Source organism: Anguilla anguilla, chromosome 14 (genome assembly GCF_013347855.1).
Source record: "Anguilla anguilla isolate fAngAng1 chromosome 14, fAngAng1.pri, whole genome shotgun sequence".
NCBI lineage: Eukaryota > Metazoa > Chordata > Actinopteri > Anguilliformes > Anguillidae > Anguilla > Anguilla anguilla.
In genome coordinates this window covers 10,094,336-10,110,625 of record NC_049214.1, presented here as the reverse complement: position 1 = coordinate 10,110,625, position 16,290 = coordinate 10,094,336, and the positions used below count along the sequence as shown (strand labels likewise).

At 41.0% G+C, this 16,290-nt stretch overlaps 1 protein-coding gene across 2 annotated transcripts in view; it reads left to right on the top strand.

Annotated features, from left to right (window-relative positions):
• man2a1 (mannosidase, alpha, class 2A, member 1) overlaps positions 1–16,290 on the top strand; it is a 114,087-nt gene that overhangs the window by 82,991 nt on the left and 14,806 nt on the right. For both annotated transcript variants that reach the window (XM_035390370.1, XM_035390371.1), the window contains exons 17-18: positions 5,910–6,043; positions 15,634–15,775. In XM_035390370.1, coding sequence (XP_035246261.1) covers positions 5,910–6,043; positions 15,634–15,775 — 276 coding nt within the window. The remainder of the gene's footprint in view (positions 1–5,909; positions 6,044–15,633; positions 15,776–16,290) is intronic.

Here is a 16,290-nt window from a genome sequence, read left to right as displayed (position 1 = left end):
CTTTCAGACCTTTCTGTCTGGCGGTGCTGTAGTTGCAGTCTTCTGCCAGAGACGATCTTTGTTTATTTTCCCTCCGGTTTTGTGAGGATTTCTTTAACAGTTGCAGCCACAGACACGTAATAAAAAACAGGGAGGTCATCGGGGCATGTTTTATCGACCATGTGTCAGCACGTATCAATATCTTGCAGTAATCATATTAGAGATGAAAATAATGTCCAAAAACAAAATCGTTATCCCATTTCAAATATTAAATATTAATCATTTAATCCATTAGGTCAATCACCCCCTCCAGCTTCTTTTTTCCTTGTATGGATTTTTTTCCAGATTAAAAGCCTAAACATGGCTGATTATATTGATTTCACCACCAAACTTGCATGGTAAAGGACAAATAATATCACTTCTTTTAATTTTGAGAGATAAAAGGGATTTTGAGGAATGGGTGCAGGGATCTAATGTAAGATGGCATAAAAATTCATTGAATCCACATGTGGACCAGGTACATGTGTAGTTTCCAGCAGGCTCACGTTCCCCAGATGGACTACAGTAGAAACTTTAGTCCACTGTATACAACAGAATATATGCCCTGCCTGCTCTTTTAATCTTTAAATCAAGCTTCGGGGCTGTCATCAATACAATATAGGTGCAGGTTGAAAAACTAATGGCAATAAGGTGTAAATTATAAAAATAAAAATAAAGGCAGAAATGGCTAAAACAAAGTGTTTATAATAATGTGAAAAAATAAGACATAACTGCCAACAGGCAACCGGTGGCTGTAATTACGTATTTGCATTCAGTGTGGCCAGTGAGAGCCTTGTACATTGTAACAATTGCGAGCCTACAGTATTTCCGTATTAAATCAGTGGGTGTCATTGCCAGTTGGAGGAAAAGAAGGCAGTGCATTTGAGTGTGACGTTATTCAGACAAATGCTGCAAACTATATTTAGGATTATTCAGGGTCATTGCACAGGATGCTTTTGATGCAGCTATACCCAGAATATGTTTTCATATACAGTAGCTAGCTGCTTGCTGAAGTGTTGGGTGCATAGAAAAAAGTGACTGCTACATTCATCTGTCTGAATGCTGTTAACTTCTGTTTTACTTTCAGAAAACCCATCATCTCTTTGAAATAGCTGAGAATTGTATGGAGAATAGTGCAGACTCAGCTGTTTGGGTTTGAATACATCTGAAAGTGGGATTTTCCCATTTAGTGTTTACATTGTCTTTTTGCACATTAAGAATGACATTGTCAACCCCTGTACTATATATCAGAGAGTAAGGGAATTTATATCCTGCTGTGTATGCTGTCATTAGAACAGAGGAAGGGACTCCAAACTTTACCAGGAGCCAGCTTTACAGGCCACTAAAAGCAGCGTGGGATACAACTATTGAATTAAACTACAGCCCAAACATGTATCATGACCTGGAGCTTTCAATTAAAAGCTTTTAAAGATTGACAAATAAACTAAGTGGTAAATGTTGGAGGTGTTGCACGTACATGCAGCCATGTGTGTAAATGAGGAAAGCATAAAAACCATTTTCTGTTCATTTTTATTAAATTATACTGTTGTACAGCTCTTAATTGGTAAGGTTAATCATTGATGTTAAGCAATCTTATATTACAAAATATATATTTGTTCTGAGAAGCCTGGTGCCCAGGACCTGTTTTATGTTCATATGTGGTTAACATATTATTTCTGGCTATCTGGATTTCATTTATGGCTGTTCTGTTTAGAAAAGAATAGGACGAAAAGTTCTAGACTGCCATCACCATTATCCATATGACAGATGTTCAGTCAGTGCTATACTTAAGGAAAAGGACCAGCTTTTCGTTCATGGTAACCTTTAAAAACCCATCAATAAGGATCTGTCAGTATCATTTTTATCCTTCTTGTATCTGTACTATCCTGGCTTCATTGCCGCAGTCCAGATTTCTTTGGAGATTCTTGCTGCATTGCATTGGCTAAATGATTATGATTTGTAAAAATACACTCACTGAGATCTATAAAAGGTGCTGGCTGGCACAACATAAAAAATTTTATTCAAATTACATCAGGTGATGCAATGGCAGCGCAAGACGAATCATATTGTGACTGGAGGCATCACAGATAATGATATGGGAACTGTTACATGGGATGAGTGCCTCACATAAATCAAAGGGTTGAGCAGCCTCTGTTTAATAAGGCAGCATGTTTTATTTTTTCTCACTAGTCTTTTATATTTTTGTTTATATGTCATTTTTTTGTGTACATGCCATTTTTGAGAAGTAAATCCAGCAATGACATTAAAGAGTTTAAGGTGTCAGAGTGGAGAGGAAAATTTTATGATTTTCTCTTAACTAGTACAATCTGACTTGTCCTTGCGCTTACTTGAGAACAATTTTTTAATCATTTCAAATATTTGTGCCTGAAGCCTGTTTTACAGCACCTGACCCCCTGAAAGGTATTGCAGAGCATTTTCTGCGGCATAGGCTAGCCCGTGAGACAAGGCTCTCGAGCATGTTTTGAACTGTTACCAGTCCACTGACTCAAGTGTTGCTAATGTTCAAAGAATCAAGTCAAATGCTTTTCTACTAAAAACTTAAATTCTTTACAGCTTCACATCTCAGCTTAACATCTACTTGCCATTGAAAAGAGATGCTTAAATCAGCCAGTGCTAGAGCCAGAGCCCCTCACTGTTGTCACTTGGAAAGATGCATGTCTTAAAACACCGAGATACACATGCAGTAGAGGATGTGGGTCTCGCAAGATGCCACAGGAGATAACCAAAACAAGAGGGGCTGCTGTTGCAGAGTGTGTGAGCCACAGAAGCCAAGCACAGGCTTTGTAAATTCTGCTTTGAGGGCGCACACGAGCCTGCAGAGCACGCGACTGGAGCGTGCGGACTCCTGTGCATCCTGTAACTGGCATTCCCGCTTGGCAGCTCCGCTTGCAGGGTTCTCTGGATTCGGAGGCCAAACGCAGGTTTTCTTTGGCCCCTCTCAGCGCTCAAGCTCCCAGCCAGGTGCGGAAGGCCCCTCCCACTCGCACGGGCCCGGGCGGAGCCGAGCCGAGCTCCGCGGCGCATGCACAGCGCGCGCGTGTTCTGCAGCGTAAAACGCCTGCAGGGGGGGCCTCGCCGGAGCACGGCTCCGCGGGCTAACAGAAGAAACACGGAACCTTCCAGAAGGGAGGGGTTTGGGAGTGGGGAAACCAGGGCCTTCTGTCCTCCCTGTTATTCAGCTGCATGGGCTAACAGGGTCAGGAAAAAAAAGGACTCGTCTGTGTTTTCCTCAGCTGGCAGAATTACAAGCGTGCTGGGCCGTGCAAACCGCTCTGTCCCGAAGGTGACTCAAACAGAGCAAAGGGACTGGGCCATGCTGCTCTTCAAGAGCACTGTGCTAACCGCCCACACCCCCCTTGAGGGGGGGATAGGAGATCAGAAGTGTGAGGAGAGGAGGGGGGGGGAGTGGCGCTCACTGTGCTCATTGGAGCAGAAGCAATAAAATTCCTCCAAAAAGTAAAGGGGGAGAAGGAGAAAAAAAGGGGAACAGGCCTTTAATTCTCATTCCTTCAGTTTAGTGCACCAGGGGAAAGGGTAGGGGTGGACAGCCAGTGCACTCAGCAGAAGCAGAAGCAAGGGGGGAAGGGTGAGATTCTGGCCTCTTTCCCAGAATTCTCTCACACTTAATAGCGCTGGAGGGGATAGGAGCGCGTGCAGGCTATCGCCCTCAGAGTGCGACTGGGGAGGAAGGGGGAAGCCGCGGAGATAATTGCTCACAAGGGGATAGCCGGTCCCTGAAGCTGAGCTACTGAGGAGAGCTACCAAGCCGCGAAGACCAAAGCAAAATCCAAGGTGAGCTCTCCTCATAGGGCTTAGTGGCCTGTGGAGCTTGTTGTGAGGGATGGACGAAGAAGGGGGCATGTGAAACACAAGAGGCTGGACTGAAAAGCTAGTCAGACCTTTACCGTGTTTCGTGATGTGTGAAGATGCATTCCAGAATCCATGCGCTGAGAATGATCTGGATCGCACTGACGCTAACTGCTTTCACATTGTGTTGCGACCATCTCTTGCATACTTGCATTGCGCACATTTGTGCAAAGCCATTCTCTACAGTGCTGTATGGGAGCACACTGGTGAGGCATGGATGCAGTCCCCTTCGTTTAACTTGGATGTGACACAGAGAAGGGTCATCCTACAATGTGAAGTTTGACTTGCTAATGGAGACAAAGCTGAAAATGAGGTTGAATAGAGGGCAGAGTATTCATAATCTGCTCATTCCCTTATTGCAATTGAGATGATGTTAGCCTTATACACCTATGCACCTGCAGTAGAACTGTGAATAGTTATAGAATGTGCTTGGTTTTTTTTTAGGTCTACTGCATTTATCATGTGCACATTCTGCTTCTTTCTCTTTAGCCTTTAACTTCCTAAGTCTGCGATAGGAATATATTATGGTTACGGGGTTCCACAGAAATGGCAAGCAGTGTAGTACAAAAGCTGCAGTTGTGAAATACCAGCAGAGATTACTGCTCTGCCATTCACCTCCTGGCACTGTAGCAAGAATTTAGAAAGACACAGAATATAATTGCTGTTGATTTACCATTTGTACTCTCTGCTCGGGAGAAATTTTGACGGCTCGTAATTTACGGACCATTTTGCGCTTGTTTACGTAGGCCCGCAAATATTAAACAAAAGATAATTGCAAAGCTGTGATTTGAAATCATCGTCTTTTGTTTCGAGCAAATATTTGGAAATAGAAGGGGAGACGTTTAATGACAAAAAAGAAAATCTGACTCCACGGGGGGAATGAGCTTCAGAAAGTTGCACGGTCTTTCTCCCTCATTATCATGGCATCATGCTAAATCTGTTTTTGTAAGGGATTTACCCTAAGTAACTTAAGTAGCCCCAAGGCTTTCAAATAATGAGACATCCTGTCATTTGCATACAAGAGAACCATTCCCCTCGACACACAACATTTAAGTGATTGAGCTTCCACAAACAATGTGACATTAATGGAGCTGAAATGTATGCACCCCATGCCTGCAAATGGCTTTTCCCATGCAAAAGACTGATTAGCTTTCCTTCAACAAAGCAACCAACAAAGCACCATAGCATTACATTCGGTGTGCATGTTCTATAGGCACCGTGATGTGTATTATGAGCATGCATTTTGCCTGTGGTGTGCAGAGAGCTGGATATAAGTAATGCTTTATCCCTTCCCAGTTTGACCTGGATACCAATGAGTCTTCTCTTTTTCTCACATATTTAGAAGCAGAAACAGCATTTCGAAGATGAAAATGATAAAAGCTTGTCTTCTTTTCCTTGCTGTCTTAATTTTCACTTCACTGAAGCTTTAAAGCACTGAATGCTTTGGTCAAAGGGTACCCACAGTGCCGTGCAATTTCAGTGGCTACTGTATAATAAGCAAAGGACTAATTAACTTTAGCACCATGTTCAGTCAAATAACAAGCATTACCATTGCCATTCAGTCCTGTGATAAAAACTGCAGCACATAGCATGTGGTTAATTTAATACCTTTTACAGTTTAGTATCTGTCAACTACATCTCCATTTCTTTATCAACACGTATAACATGCTTACATAAACTAAGTTTGAAGTTAAGCTAATTCTCATCTAGATACTTCAAAACATAAAACATAATGCTTTATTCTTTATATTTAGGTTCTCACAAGCATAATTACCTGTACAAGCTCTCATATATACAGGCATACTGCGCCTCCTACGCACAGGCAGAGATCATATCGATCAGTGATATTTTCATGGCATTACTCTTTCCTCCCACGGGAGCTTGACTGAAATCCTGAGAAATGGGTTGGTGCGCTCGTCCACAACGAAAACACTGAGAAACAGATCCAGTAACCGGTGCAGGGGGCTCTCTAATTGAGTTACTATTTCAACTTTCCGTTCCAGGCGTAGAGGGCCAGTCTGTGGAGATCTCCAATACTGTGGATATAAGGGGGGAGTCCAACCGTGAAATTGCAATGAGGATAACGTCAGATCTGAACAGCAGCGATCGATTCTTCACAGACCTCAACGGTTTCCAGGTAGGGTTACCATCCCACGTCTCTCTCTCGCTTTAAATTTTGCCTTCCAAAATTATTTCTTTCCCCTGCTTCCCCCACCCTTCCTGGGTTGTGAAAAAGGGACCGTGTCTTTGTCCTACGCTGTGAGTGACGGAAACAGAAGCTGTACAGCTGTTACATTCGGGTTTGAGAGTGGGGGCTATTGTACTTCTGCGAGAGCCAAAACAGATGTGGCTCATTCGCTGCCAGAAAATGACATTTTTCAGTTGCAGTGAATCTCGAATGTTGTGGCAGTGGGTGCCTGTAAGAAGCAAACAATGCTAGCTGTACTTAATTTTTGTCTGAATTTTTCACTGTCATGCATAATTGTATACCAGTATACTGTAGTCCATGGTGTTTTGTTGGGTGAAGGTATTGCCATTATTTTTTGTTAACTTGACTTGCTTTTGGTTATGTAGTCACCGTAAGTTTTATACAACAAAACAAATACTGACCACACACACTGGCTGCTATCTCACCACAGACACTCTTATTAATTAGCATAAACAACATGTTGACACCAACCTAGTTAATTGTGCCAGCATGTTACAAGAATACTTGCATACTGCTGTCACTCAAGACAATTGGAACACAATTAAATGTAAATATGCACAACCTGTTGGACTATTGCTATTCCCAAGGAAGAATAGCTTACTGGGAGATTCTGAATCATGGGGGTATCTTTCCACATAAGACATTCTACTCTGTATTTAGATTTTGAAAACATAAAACAATATTTTTAAATGTACCATACTTTTCCCCCAAGTTAAATACCAGGGTGTGTCCAGCAAAGCACACTCAATCTCAGTGTAGTGGTGTGCCCCCTGGTCCAGCACTAAATGCTGACTAAATGCCAGTGCATAGCATAGGCTATCAAGAGAAGGTTTCAGGCGCTGTGCAAAAGCAGCTCCTGTAGTTAAACAGCACCTGTAGTTGCCTTGCACCAGCTGCACATGAATTTCTTTGCCCTCTACATTAGGACTGTGAGTTGAACAAAATTAGTGGCTGAAGGGACGATTATAAATGAGGGATAAAGACTGTTTCAGTGTACCATGGTATACCTTGAATTCAAGTAACATGGGATGAAATCTCAAGGTTTGATAACAGCCTGATTTCATGGTTTGGCATAACACCAGTAGGACATTACATCAACATATTAATGAAAAAAAATTATGTACCATACTTGACAAGTGTGAAAGAACCGTTCTTCTTGTACAAGTGTCACAATCTTGGAACTAAGCTAAACAGCCTCATTTGTTAGGGGTTTTCCCTCTGTGGAAAAAGTCATCCCTGAAGGATCTCCCGCCTCTTTCTGTTTGTTTAGTTACTTTGGAGAAGATTAGCTTTCAAGGTAGGAAACCCTGCTGCTTTTTCGCTTTTTCTTTTTTTTTTTACCCCTTTTGATTTCCCAAAGCTCCTAACATTTAAAATGCTGAAAATTGGACCCAATCCACAGTCCTTGAGCAAGGTTAAAAACAACATCGGAATTAATGTAAGGCAAAAGTCAGCCAAAAGTTGAAAAAATGTGATTTGTAAACATAACCTTTAGCTGTACCCTCTGAGTGCTGGGGAAGCAGACAGGTGAACAATTTGTATTCTGTGTGCTGAAAAAATGGTGGTGAAATGCACACCTGTGTTTTTTGAGTTTTTGGCTGTCAGTGGTGTTTTTTTTTGTTTGTTTTTTTTTGCTCATAACAGTTACCCAACTCCCAGTTTTTGCAGAGTATCTGAATACTTTATTTTAAATACGTATGACTAAATTAAACGTTTTGTTCCGGAACACAGGTGTGGTTTTGAGGTGCTTTGAAGCCTGCCTGGTCCTCATGCAGCTGAGGTCAAATGAGGGACCGTTGTTCGGACAACCATTATTTACTGCAAATAAAAAATAAACCTGGACACAGTCTTTTGTGCAGTAGAAATGCTGTCGCATAATGTGTCCCAGAAATAGATTCACCAAATCTTAGTTTATCACTTAAATTTCCGTTCATAAAATTTGTTTAGCCATCTCATGTGCGGCCTTGCTATGTATGAGGAGCATTATATAGAGTGCTGCTAACCCTGTGTTAAATGCTCTTTGTTCATACTGCTTGATTGCTTTTTGTCTGTTGAGAAATTAATTTTGGGATTTTTTTTTTTTTACATGTGGGAAGTATAATAAATACAGATGTAGGTATATAATAAAAATCAATAGGCAGTCTCATTAAAGATACTTAACCACAAAAGTTGGAACTTTGATTTAACAATATAAACTGTATTAACTATATAATGTAGTGTAACAGTCAAAATAAAATTGCATCAGTGATTTAATAGAATTGTAAAGGTTTGGAGTTCTTGAACAATCTTTCGGCTTGCATCATTGCTTGCATGTGTTTACATAATCAAACAAAACAGGGTTTAATGGTTTAGTGCTTTCCTAAGCAAGGATACAAATAGAGCACTCGTACTAATCTAAGCAGGGCAGAGCTAAAATGATCTCCAGTTAAAATGGTTAGTATCATGCAATGTTTCAGGTTTTTTTTCTGGATTGGTGGTTCATAAGGTTCATACTCATTTCTTATATTACATAAGAAAAAATTTTAAAAGTCAGAATGCTCAACTGAAAATGAGTGGAAAAAATAATGGCAAATCTTACTTTCAGCATAATAAGACTGGCATTGCAGTCTGGGCATTCATACACTTACTAGGCAGATCTGTACAGGTGTAAATATGAAAGCCAAGGAAAGTGAGAGAGAGTGTGATTTGATTTGTGGCATTTTCCGTCTCCTCACGTAGATTCTATGAAATGCGAAATGCTGCACAGCTCATCCCAGTTAGTTGGATCCAGGGGAGATTTATGGAGCTTGGCTCCTGGGAGACCAGCCTGTTAGTGCCTTGGGTAATGGAGGGTAATGATGAAGCGGAATATCCAGTGTCTTGTATTTACTGAAATGAAAGTTCCTTTTCCCCCCGGGACATTGGGATGCGGTGTCAGACGGTACCCAGTGCAGAGGCAATGCGTTTGTTTTGTTTTTTTCAACGACCAATTCTTGACGGCCATGTTTGTCTGAGCCTGGAGTACTTCAAGGTGCTCTTTTTCAGAAAACAAATCACTTGTCCGCCCTACCATTATTATTTTATGTGTTCATGAGGTGTTAAAATTGATTATATTTTACTATTCCAGTAAAATATATGTAGATCCCCAGGGAAAGGGTATGGATGAATGTCTCCAGGGATGCACTAAATAGATTTTTCCCAAAAGGCTGATCCATGGCCAATCAGACACACACACACACGTACGTTTATTGTTATTTGTCATATGAGGCAGCTTGTTTACATTCAGCTTTACAGCTGATTGGTTTAAACCGATCAGCTCCTTTTAGAACATTTGGGTATTTTTTTGGTGAGAATCATTTAAGCAACGAGCCAAAACAATTATACACATGCAGCTGGAAACATACTTAAAAAAAATTTTTTTTTTTTTACTGAGTACTAGTAATAAGTTGTCATGTATTTGAAAATACTAAAACCCCTTGGAAAGTACGTTGTTGGACATACCGATGTGCATTCCTTGGTCCATACAAGGCGTGTTTATAGATGGATGGTGCATTTAGCCAGACAGTCTCCCTCTGTTTTTATTTTCTCAAAGCACAATCCTTTTGAACAACAGCAGAGCAAATATAATACTCTCAGACGCAATTCTGCTTCACACTGTGGAGAGAACAGAAGGACACCAATTAATCGACAGGTGCAGGCATGTGGTGTCCTGTATATTCTTTCTCCCCAAACAGAAGAAAGGTTATTAACCCTGCCTGAAATCATGCTGACAAGGAATGCAACATGTTTTGTAAATGAAGGTCCTGTGAGGGTTTTTCAAGTTTCTCATTTTCGACAGCGCACGCTGGCCCTGTTGTGTCTTTGTGTGCAGGAGGGTGCGGGGCATTGGAATTAGATCTGTAACCCTCACAGCCTGTGGTGCCTTGGTTGGCGTCACTTCACAAAAGGAGACAAAGCTGCCTGCGCCAGCGCTACAGGGTAATCACAATGTAATACAGCCGCTGCGGCAAGATTGATCTCACGAGCACAGATCGAAAACCGGCGGGAGATGGCCAAGAGACGGATATCAACATTTCACCAAAAGCGCTAAAAGGCTCTGTGGTTGATTAGCTGCTAATTAGCTGAAGACACGCAGTGTTGCACTGTACATAACTTAATGGTATGTGGAGCATCAGTGTTAAAAATATAATTTGGCTCTGCCAAATAACATTACGGTTAAGTGAGTGATAACCACAATTTTACTGTGTTTTCAGATGTAGTGAAACCATTTTTTTCGTGGAATATATTCTCTGTAATCTGAGTTTACGAGTATATGGGGTATTTGTTGTGGGGATCCACTAAAGGGAAAATAGTGGGCATGAAACTATCTGCTTGTGATCTAGTGCTGGACATGGGGTTTTGTGCCAGGTTCTCTGCTGAGGAAGCAGTTTTGCTAATGGTGTGCTTTGAAACCTGGTAGAACTGTATTGTTTGAAACAAAGGGACCATAGAAATGGCTCCATTACACCCATACAATAGCAGAAAATATTCAGCAAGATGTGTCGGCCATGAATTAGACGAAGATAAAATATCACTCCCGTGGTGGGCCTATGTTTGATTCTGATCTGAGTTAACTAATTTGTGTTTATGCACACATTTTCTCTACATCATTTCACACCATAATGTGTAATCATAATTTAGCGCAATTGGGGGAAAACGTGGAACCGTGATTTTGTTCTTTCTTCGTTTTGAAATCATTCCTAGACATTTCAGTTTTGGGCGGCGCATTTTCATTTGATAGCGGCCGGAACTCAGCCAGGTCAAATCAGAGGTTTGTCCCTCCCACTAATCAAAAAGTTCAATCGCAGTGCTGATGGTGGCTCCTGCAGAAAAAAATGCCTGTCCCACAGGTTAAAAAACAGCGGTTATCTGGCTGGCAGTGTGTGATTAGGTGACAAGTTGAAGCTTTGATTAAACTCCAGCCCTCGTTCCCTCAGCAATCTAAATACTTGTAGTGCCTTTCTTGGTACAGAGGAGTTGCATCTTAACTGAAAGGACTTATGGATATGCTTTTAACCTCTTGTTGAATAAATATAATGCACTGGAACAGTAAGCGACATGAATCCTGTAGTCTGAATGCCCTTAGAACTACTTACATATTCTCTTCTGGAAAGTGTGTAAAAGCCCAATTAGATATTATAGTTTGTCTCCATAATAAGCTCTCTTCATCACAGGCTCCTAAATACAGTGCATGGCAAACGCAATGTTTTTCACTCAGTGGTTTGTCTGATGAAGTGGAATTCCAGCTCATGCAGCATCACAGTAGGCACAAAAAGGACACACAATGGCCAAACATCGCTTTGTTTTTAGCTTTCTGAGTTGTTTTATTTGATTGCTGCAGGTGCATTTTTGTGATGCATTCACCTGATGGTGAAAGAAAATTAAATGTATTCTAGAAGCTCTGCATTGAACTAGAGGAAATTACCTTTTCCTTTGAGGAAATCAACAAAGAAAGGATAAGAAAACTGAACATTATTAACCCCTTATGTTGAGCCGGCCTGGTTTATGTGCATTTATTCTGTTGTTTTTTTTTTAAATTTAGTTTTAAATCTTGACACACAATATACCATTTAAAAGAGTTAAAAATCAGGGTTCTCTCTCTAAACTATTTTACGCTGCCAATGTTTTAGCAACAACGGTTCCTTATTTTGAAACGTGAGCAAAACAAGCTTGGGGATCCTCACCACAATAATTTTCAGTCCCAAAAACATGCTAACTCAAAGACGCATTGACAGAATGTCTATTGTTTACTTAGCAATTCTCCTGAGGAACTATAATTGTTCTACGTTTTGTTGTTGCATGTATGCCAAAAGTATTTGGTACCAAGAAATGTTATCTCCTGTTTGTATAGATTGTTTGGAATAAAACCTGCCTGCTACAGTACAAGCTTCTCTGATGAGTACTGGCCAAGCAGTCCCTCAGTATTTCCAGGGGGGGACCCACCGTGTGCCAGCAATGACTCGACCTGGAAGTTCTGCCCAGTACACAGCCAGCCAGTGGCAAGATATTATAGCTGCAAACTTCAATCAGTGGACCTCAATCAGTAGATTAGTAAACTAGCTATATAATGTAGTTATTACAGTCTTCCAGACCTACTGCTGCTAGAGGTGGCAAGGGGAGAGCAAGGAAAGGTAGGTGGAGAGGGGATGAGGGGGAGAGGTAGAGGTAGAGGTGGGGGGGGGGGGTGACAGGCAGGGGGGAAAGCAAGCTGAATTCTGTGAAACTCCACTAGCACATTATATGCAATATATATTATTTTTTACCTCTAAGCATCTATAATATCATTTGGTTTTCAAGTGTCTTTTTGGAGTCTCCAAATGGCCTTTTTGGAAACCCACCTGGACATAACAATGGAATGCGTTTTAGTGATATTGTCATCAAATTTAAACCAGGATTTGTCCAGTGTTGTGGCTGTGGCTCCATTTTGTTTCTAAACCCACCAGGCACACCCACAAGAATATGTATCCATTAAAAAAAAACATCTTTTAGGTGAGAAAATAACTTCCACTTCCACTGTGTTTGAGCTTCTGTTTCTGACTCTTGGAAAACAAACTCCTTTCAGAAGAGACCAGGATTATGCATGTAGTCAAATGGATTTAATAATACTAACCATTTTACTTTGGGTACATCATTTTCAGACTTGTGTTTAAAAATGGGCGTGATACAGAAGGGGTTAAGGTTCCTCATTTCATATTTGAAGTTGTGAATTATTGCATTTACTGTAAGCAGGGCAGTGAAAATACTTTTGTACGATTGTGTTTTTTATTTCTATCATTTTGTTGCTAGAGTCAATACCTCAAAAGATGAAAAACACAAATGCATTTCTACTTTGTCACTATATAGTGTTAATGATTTTTAATATTCTCTACATTTTATAATTTTTTGCTCCAGCACCAGTAGGCACCGTATGTGGGTGTGGTTAAACTACTGTTGCACCATTAAAGCTGTAACTTTTTGCTAATGCAGCAAAGTTTGTTGTGATGGTGCATTGAATTTAATTTCAAACACAGCATGTATTTAACAGTAAGTCTGTGGGAAAAAAAGAGATTCATGTGCTCTTGTGCTTTCTATTACTGTTGTGTTAATGGTTGAATTTAAGTTGTGCTGGCAAACTCTTGAGCTTTCTCTGACTAGGTCCAGCCAGAGAGCTTTTTCTGACTAGATACAGCCTCTAAGGGTGTTGGCTGCAGCGAGGGGGGACTGTTTCAGTGGCACCACTCGTTTCAGTCCCATTAGTGCTGTCAATAAAAAAATATAGGATAAAGCTCTCGACCTTTACCATCTGTTGGGAATTGGCTTCCTTACACTTGACCTCAAGGACAGCAAGCGGCTAGGCAACGGTTGCGTCAGAAACAACAAGCAACTAACTGGAATGACCTACTGCTACACCTTGTGCATGGGCTTTATTTCAAGATGTGTCTGTAAATATGTAGCCCAACGGACATATTTGAGTCATCCTGAAGTCCTGGACGCTAGAGAGGGAATCGCTTAATTCTGAACAATTCAGAGTACATCTGTCTTCTGCTGTAGCTGGACTTACAAGACAGTTTGTCAGGAATACAAACATGTGCCTTCAGGGCACTGTTGTTCTGTTCATTTGTGAGTCACCATAGGGGAACTGTATCTCACCAACACGGAGGAGCATGCTCAGTTTTAACAGGCTGCTGGTGTGGATCCATGTGGTGAGGATTCACACAGAGCAGTGGACGTGGATGGGGTAGCATCTCTGTGTGAGTCTTGTCATCAAAATAGGGCTCTGTTTTGTCAATATCCATCCCCAGTAAAAAGGTTTTATTTCTGAGATACAGAACAGAAATCTAATCGAATCCACAAAGGGGGGTGTGTACAACGCTGTGTGCATTTATAGCTTCCTGTATGGCCCAAATCCTGGACACTATAGTCAGCATGTCAGAATTCTCAAAGCCCCTCCCTATCAGATGCCTCCTCAATTTGTCATTGGTGGACAGGAATTTGTACATAACCACCAGCTCTGAAGAGTTGGGGGTTGCACAGGCAAAGGAATGTAAATCAACATGCCTTCATATATATATATATATATATGTGGTAGGGGCAAGACTTATAAGTAAATGAGGTCACAGGGTCATAAATGTGTTCATTATATTTCTCAAACCGGCTGAGGATTGGAAAAGCTGCCCTGATGTTAATATGGTTTCTGTTTTTACATCTGAATACGTAACAGGTAGAATGCCACCAAAGAGAGGCCTCCCACTTACAATAGCTGTAGATGACTGCTCAGTGACTGGTCTGGAACAGAGATGGCAGTGCTTCTCTCACCATGTTATTTTATTAACCCATGGTTGTACCTTCGGCTTTTCTGTTGTGTCGGCATAAGTTAGAGTTTGTCATGAGGTTGTACATTTAGACCCAACAGTAAAATGCATTTAAGCCCAGCAAGACAATGGAAAATCAATGCAAACCCAAGCTTTACTGTTCTGCCTGGTTCTGGTTCTAGTCGAGGAGAAGTTGCTAATTTCAATCAGGGATTCTGAACTCTGGTTCAAACAAAGCATTTTCCACTCAGTTATACTTTGTGGTACTGAAATACTGTATAATGCGTTGTTTCTCTTTCCAGCTTAGGATTTTCATGTTTTCAAAACATGAAAATTTTTGTATATGTTTAAATTTCAGTTACACACATGAGAGCATAGGGGTCTGACACTTCAGCAAATGGCAAAACAACATGATGTAAACGGACTGCATTTATATAGCGCTTTTATCCAAAGCGCTTTACAATTGATGCCTCTCATTCGCCAGAGCAGTTAGGGGTTAGGTGTCTTGCTCAAGGACACTTCGACATGCCCAGGGTGGGGTTTGAACCGGCAACCCTCCGACTGCCAGACAATCGGTCTTACCTCCTGAGCTATGTCGCCCCTGATGTGGAGTGAGATAATATTGTAGTGTTGCGGGCAGCACAGATAAATCCATTTTGAAATATCAGCATCTCAAGGATTTATTTTGTTTCAAGTTGCTTTGAAACTTTAATTTTAAAAAAAGACTGAAAAAAAGTTTTGCAGGGCCTTTTCTGTTTGTACTTTTTTCTTCTTTCTTGCAGCAAGATCCATTTTGAAACAAAAAACGAATGGCGAAGGATAATCCCCAAAAATGAGATTGTTAAAATGCATGAACACGAAAAAAGAGTAACAGGATTAGTTACAGTGTCTATAGGAAAACATGCTTGGGAGCCAACATTAGCAGCGATCTGATTTGTTGCTAAGTCTGTGGAAAGAGTATTTCTCCAAAACACTCATTTGCAAGTTGTTGGCTTTCTGGACTTGCTTTGAGGGATTAAAGGAGATTTACTGTAATCAATGTTAATTAGTTTCTTTCAGAAAAAAGTTGTATCATGCAAATTTGAAGAACGTCACATGTGAACTTCACAGCCTTTTTCCCCTTTTAAAGTTAAGATAAGGCACATCTGGTTCATGCCATTAAATGCACAACCATATTTATTTATTTTTATTTTTTGTTTCTAATTACAGATACAGCCCAGAAAAACAATGGCAAAGCTGCCACTTCAAGCAAATTTCTACCCGATGACCACAATGGCATACATCCAGGACCCCAATGCTCGACTAACCCTGCTCTCTGGCCAGTCCCTCGGAGTGGCCAGCTTAAAAAGTGGTGAGCACCGGCTTTCAAGCACCGCCTTTTTAAGCACAGTCTGTTCGCTGCACTTACCAAACATTTGGCATTTGCTTCTGACCCAGTGCTCCTTACACTTTAGAGCTCCAGATTTCAGGCCAGGTACTGTCGGTCTGGTTCAAAATCTGATTTTAAACTCCGGGGCTAGACATTAACATTTTGGGCTTAGATTGTTTGAAATAGAAAATGTCCTATTTAAAAAAAACATCCAGTTTTACAGTTATGATTTAATAAATATGACAATACATACAAAATACTAAGTAAGCAGACGCGTGCGTGCATGTGCGTGCTTGCGTGCTTGCGTGCTTGCGTGCGTGCATGTTTATGAGCAAGCGGGCGAGAGAGAGAGAGGGAGAGGGGATGCTTCTCTGGCACTTAGAGGCTGGCGGTACATCTGTCTGGGTATCGTCTTGTGCTTCTTCAGCTCGGCTAATGCGGCCATTCTTTTTCTCTAATTTGATGCAAGTGGAGCCACTCAAAGCCAAAATACTAGC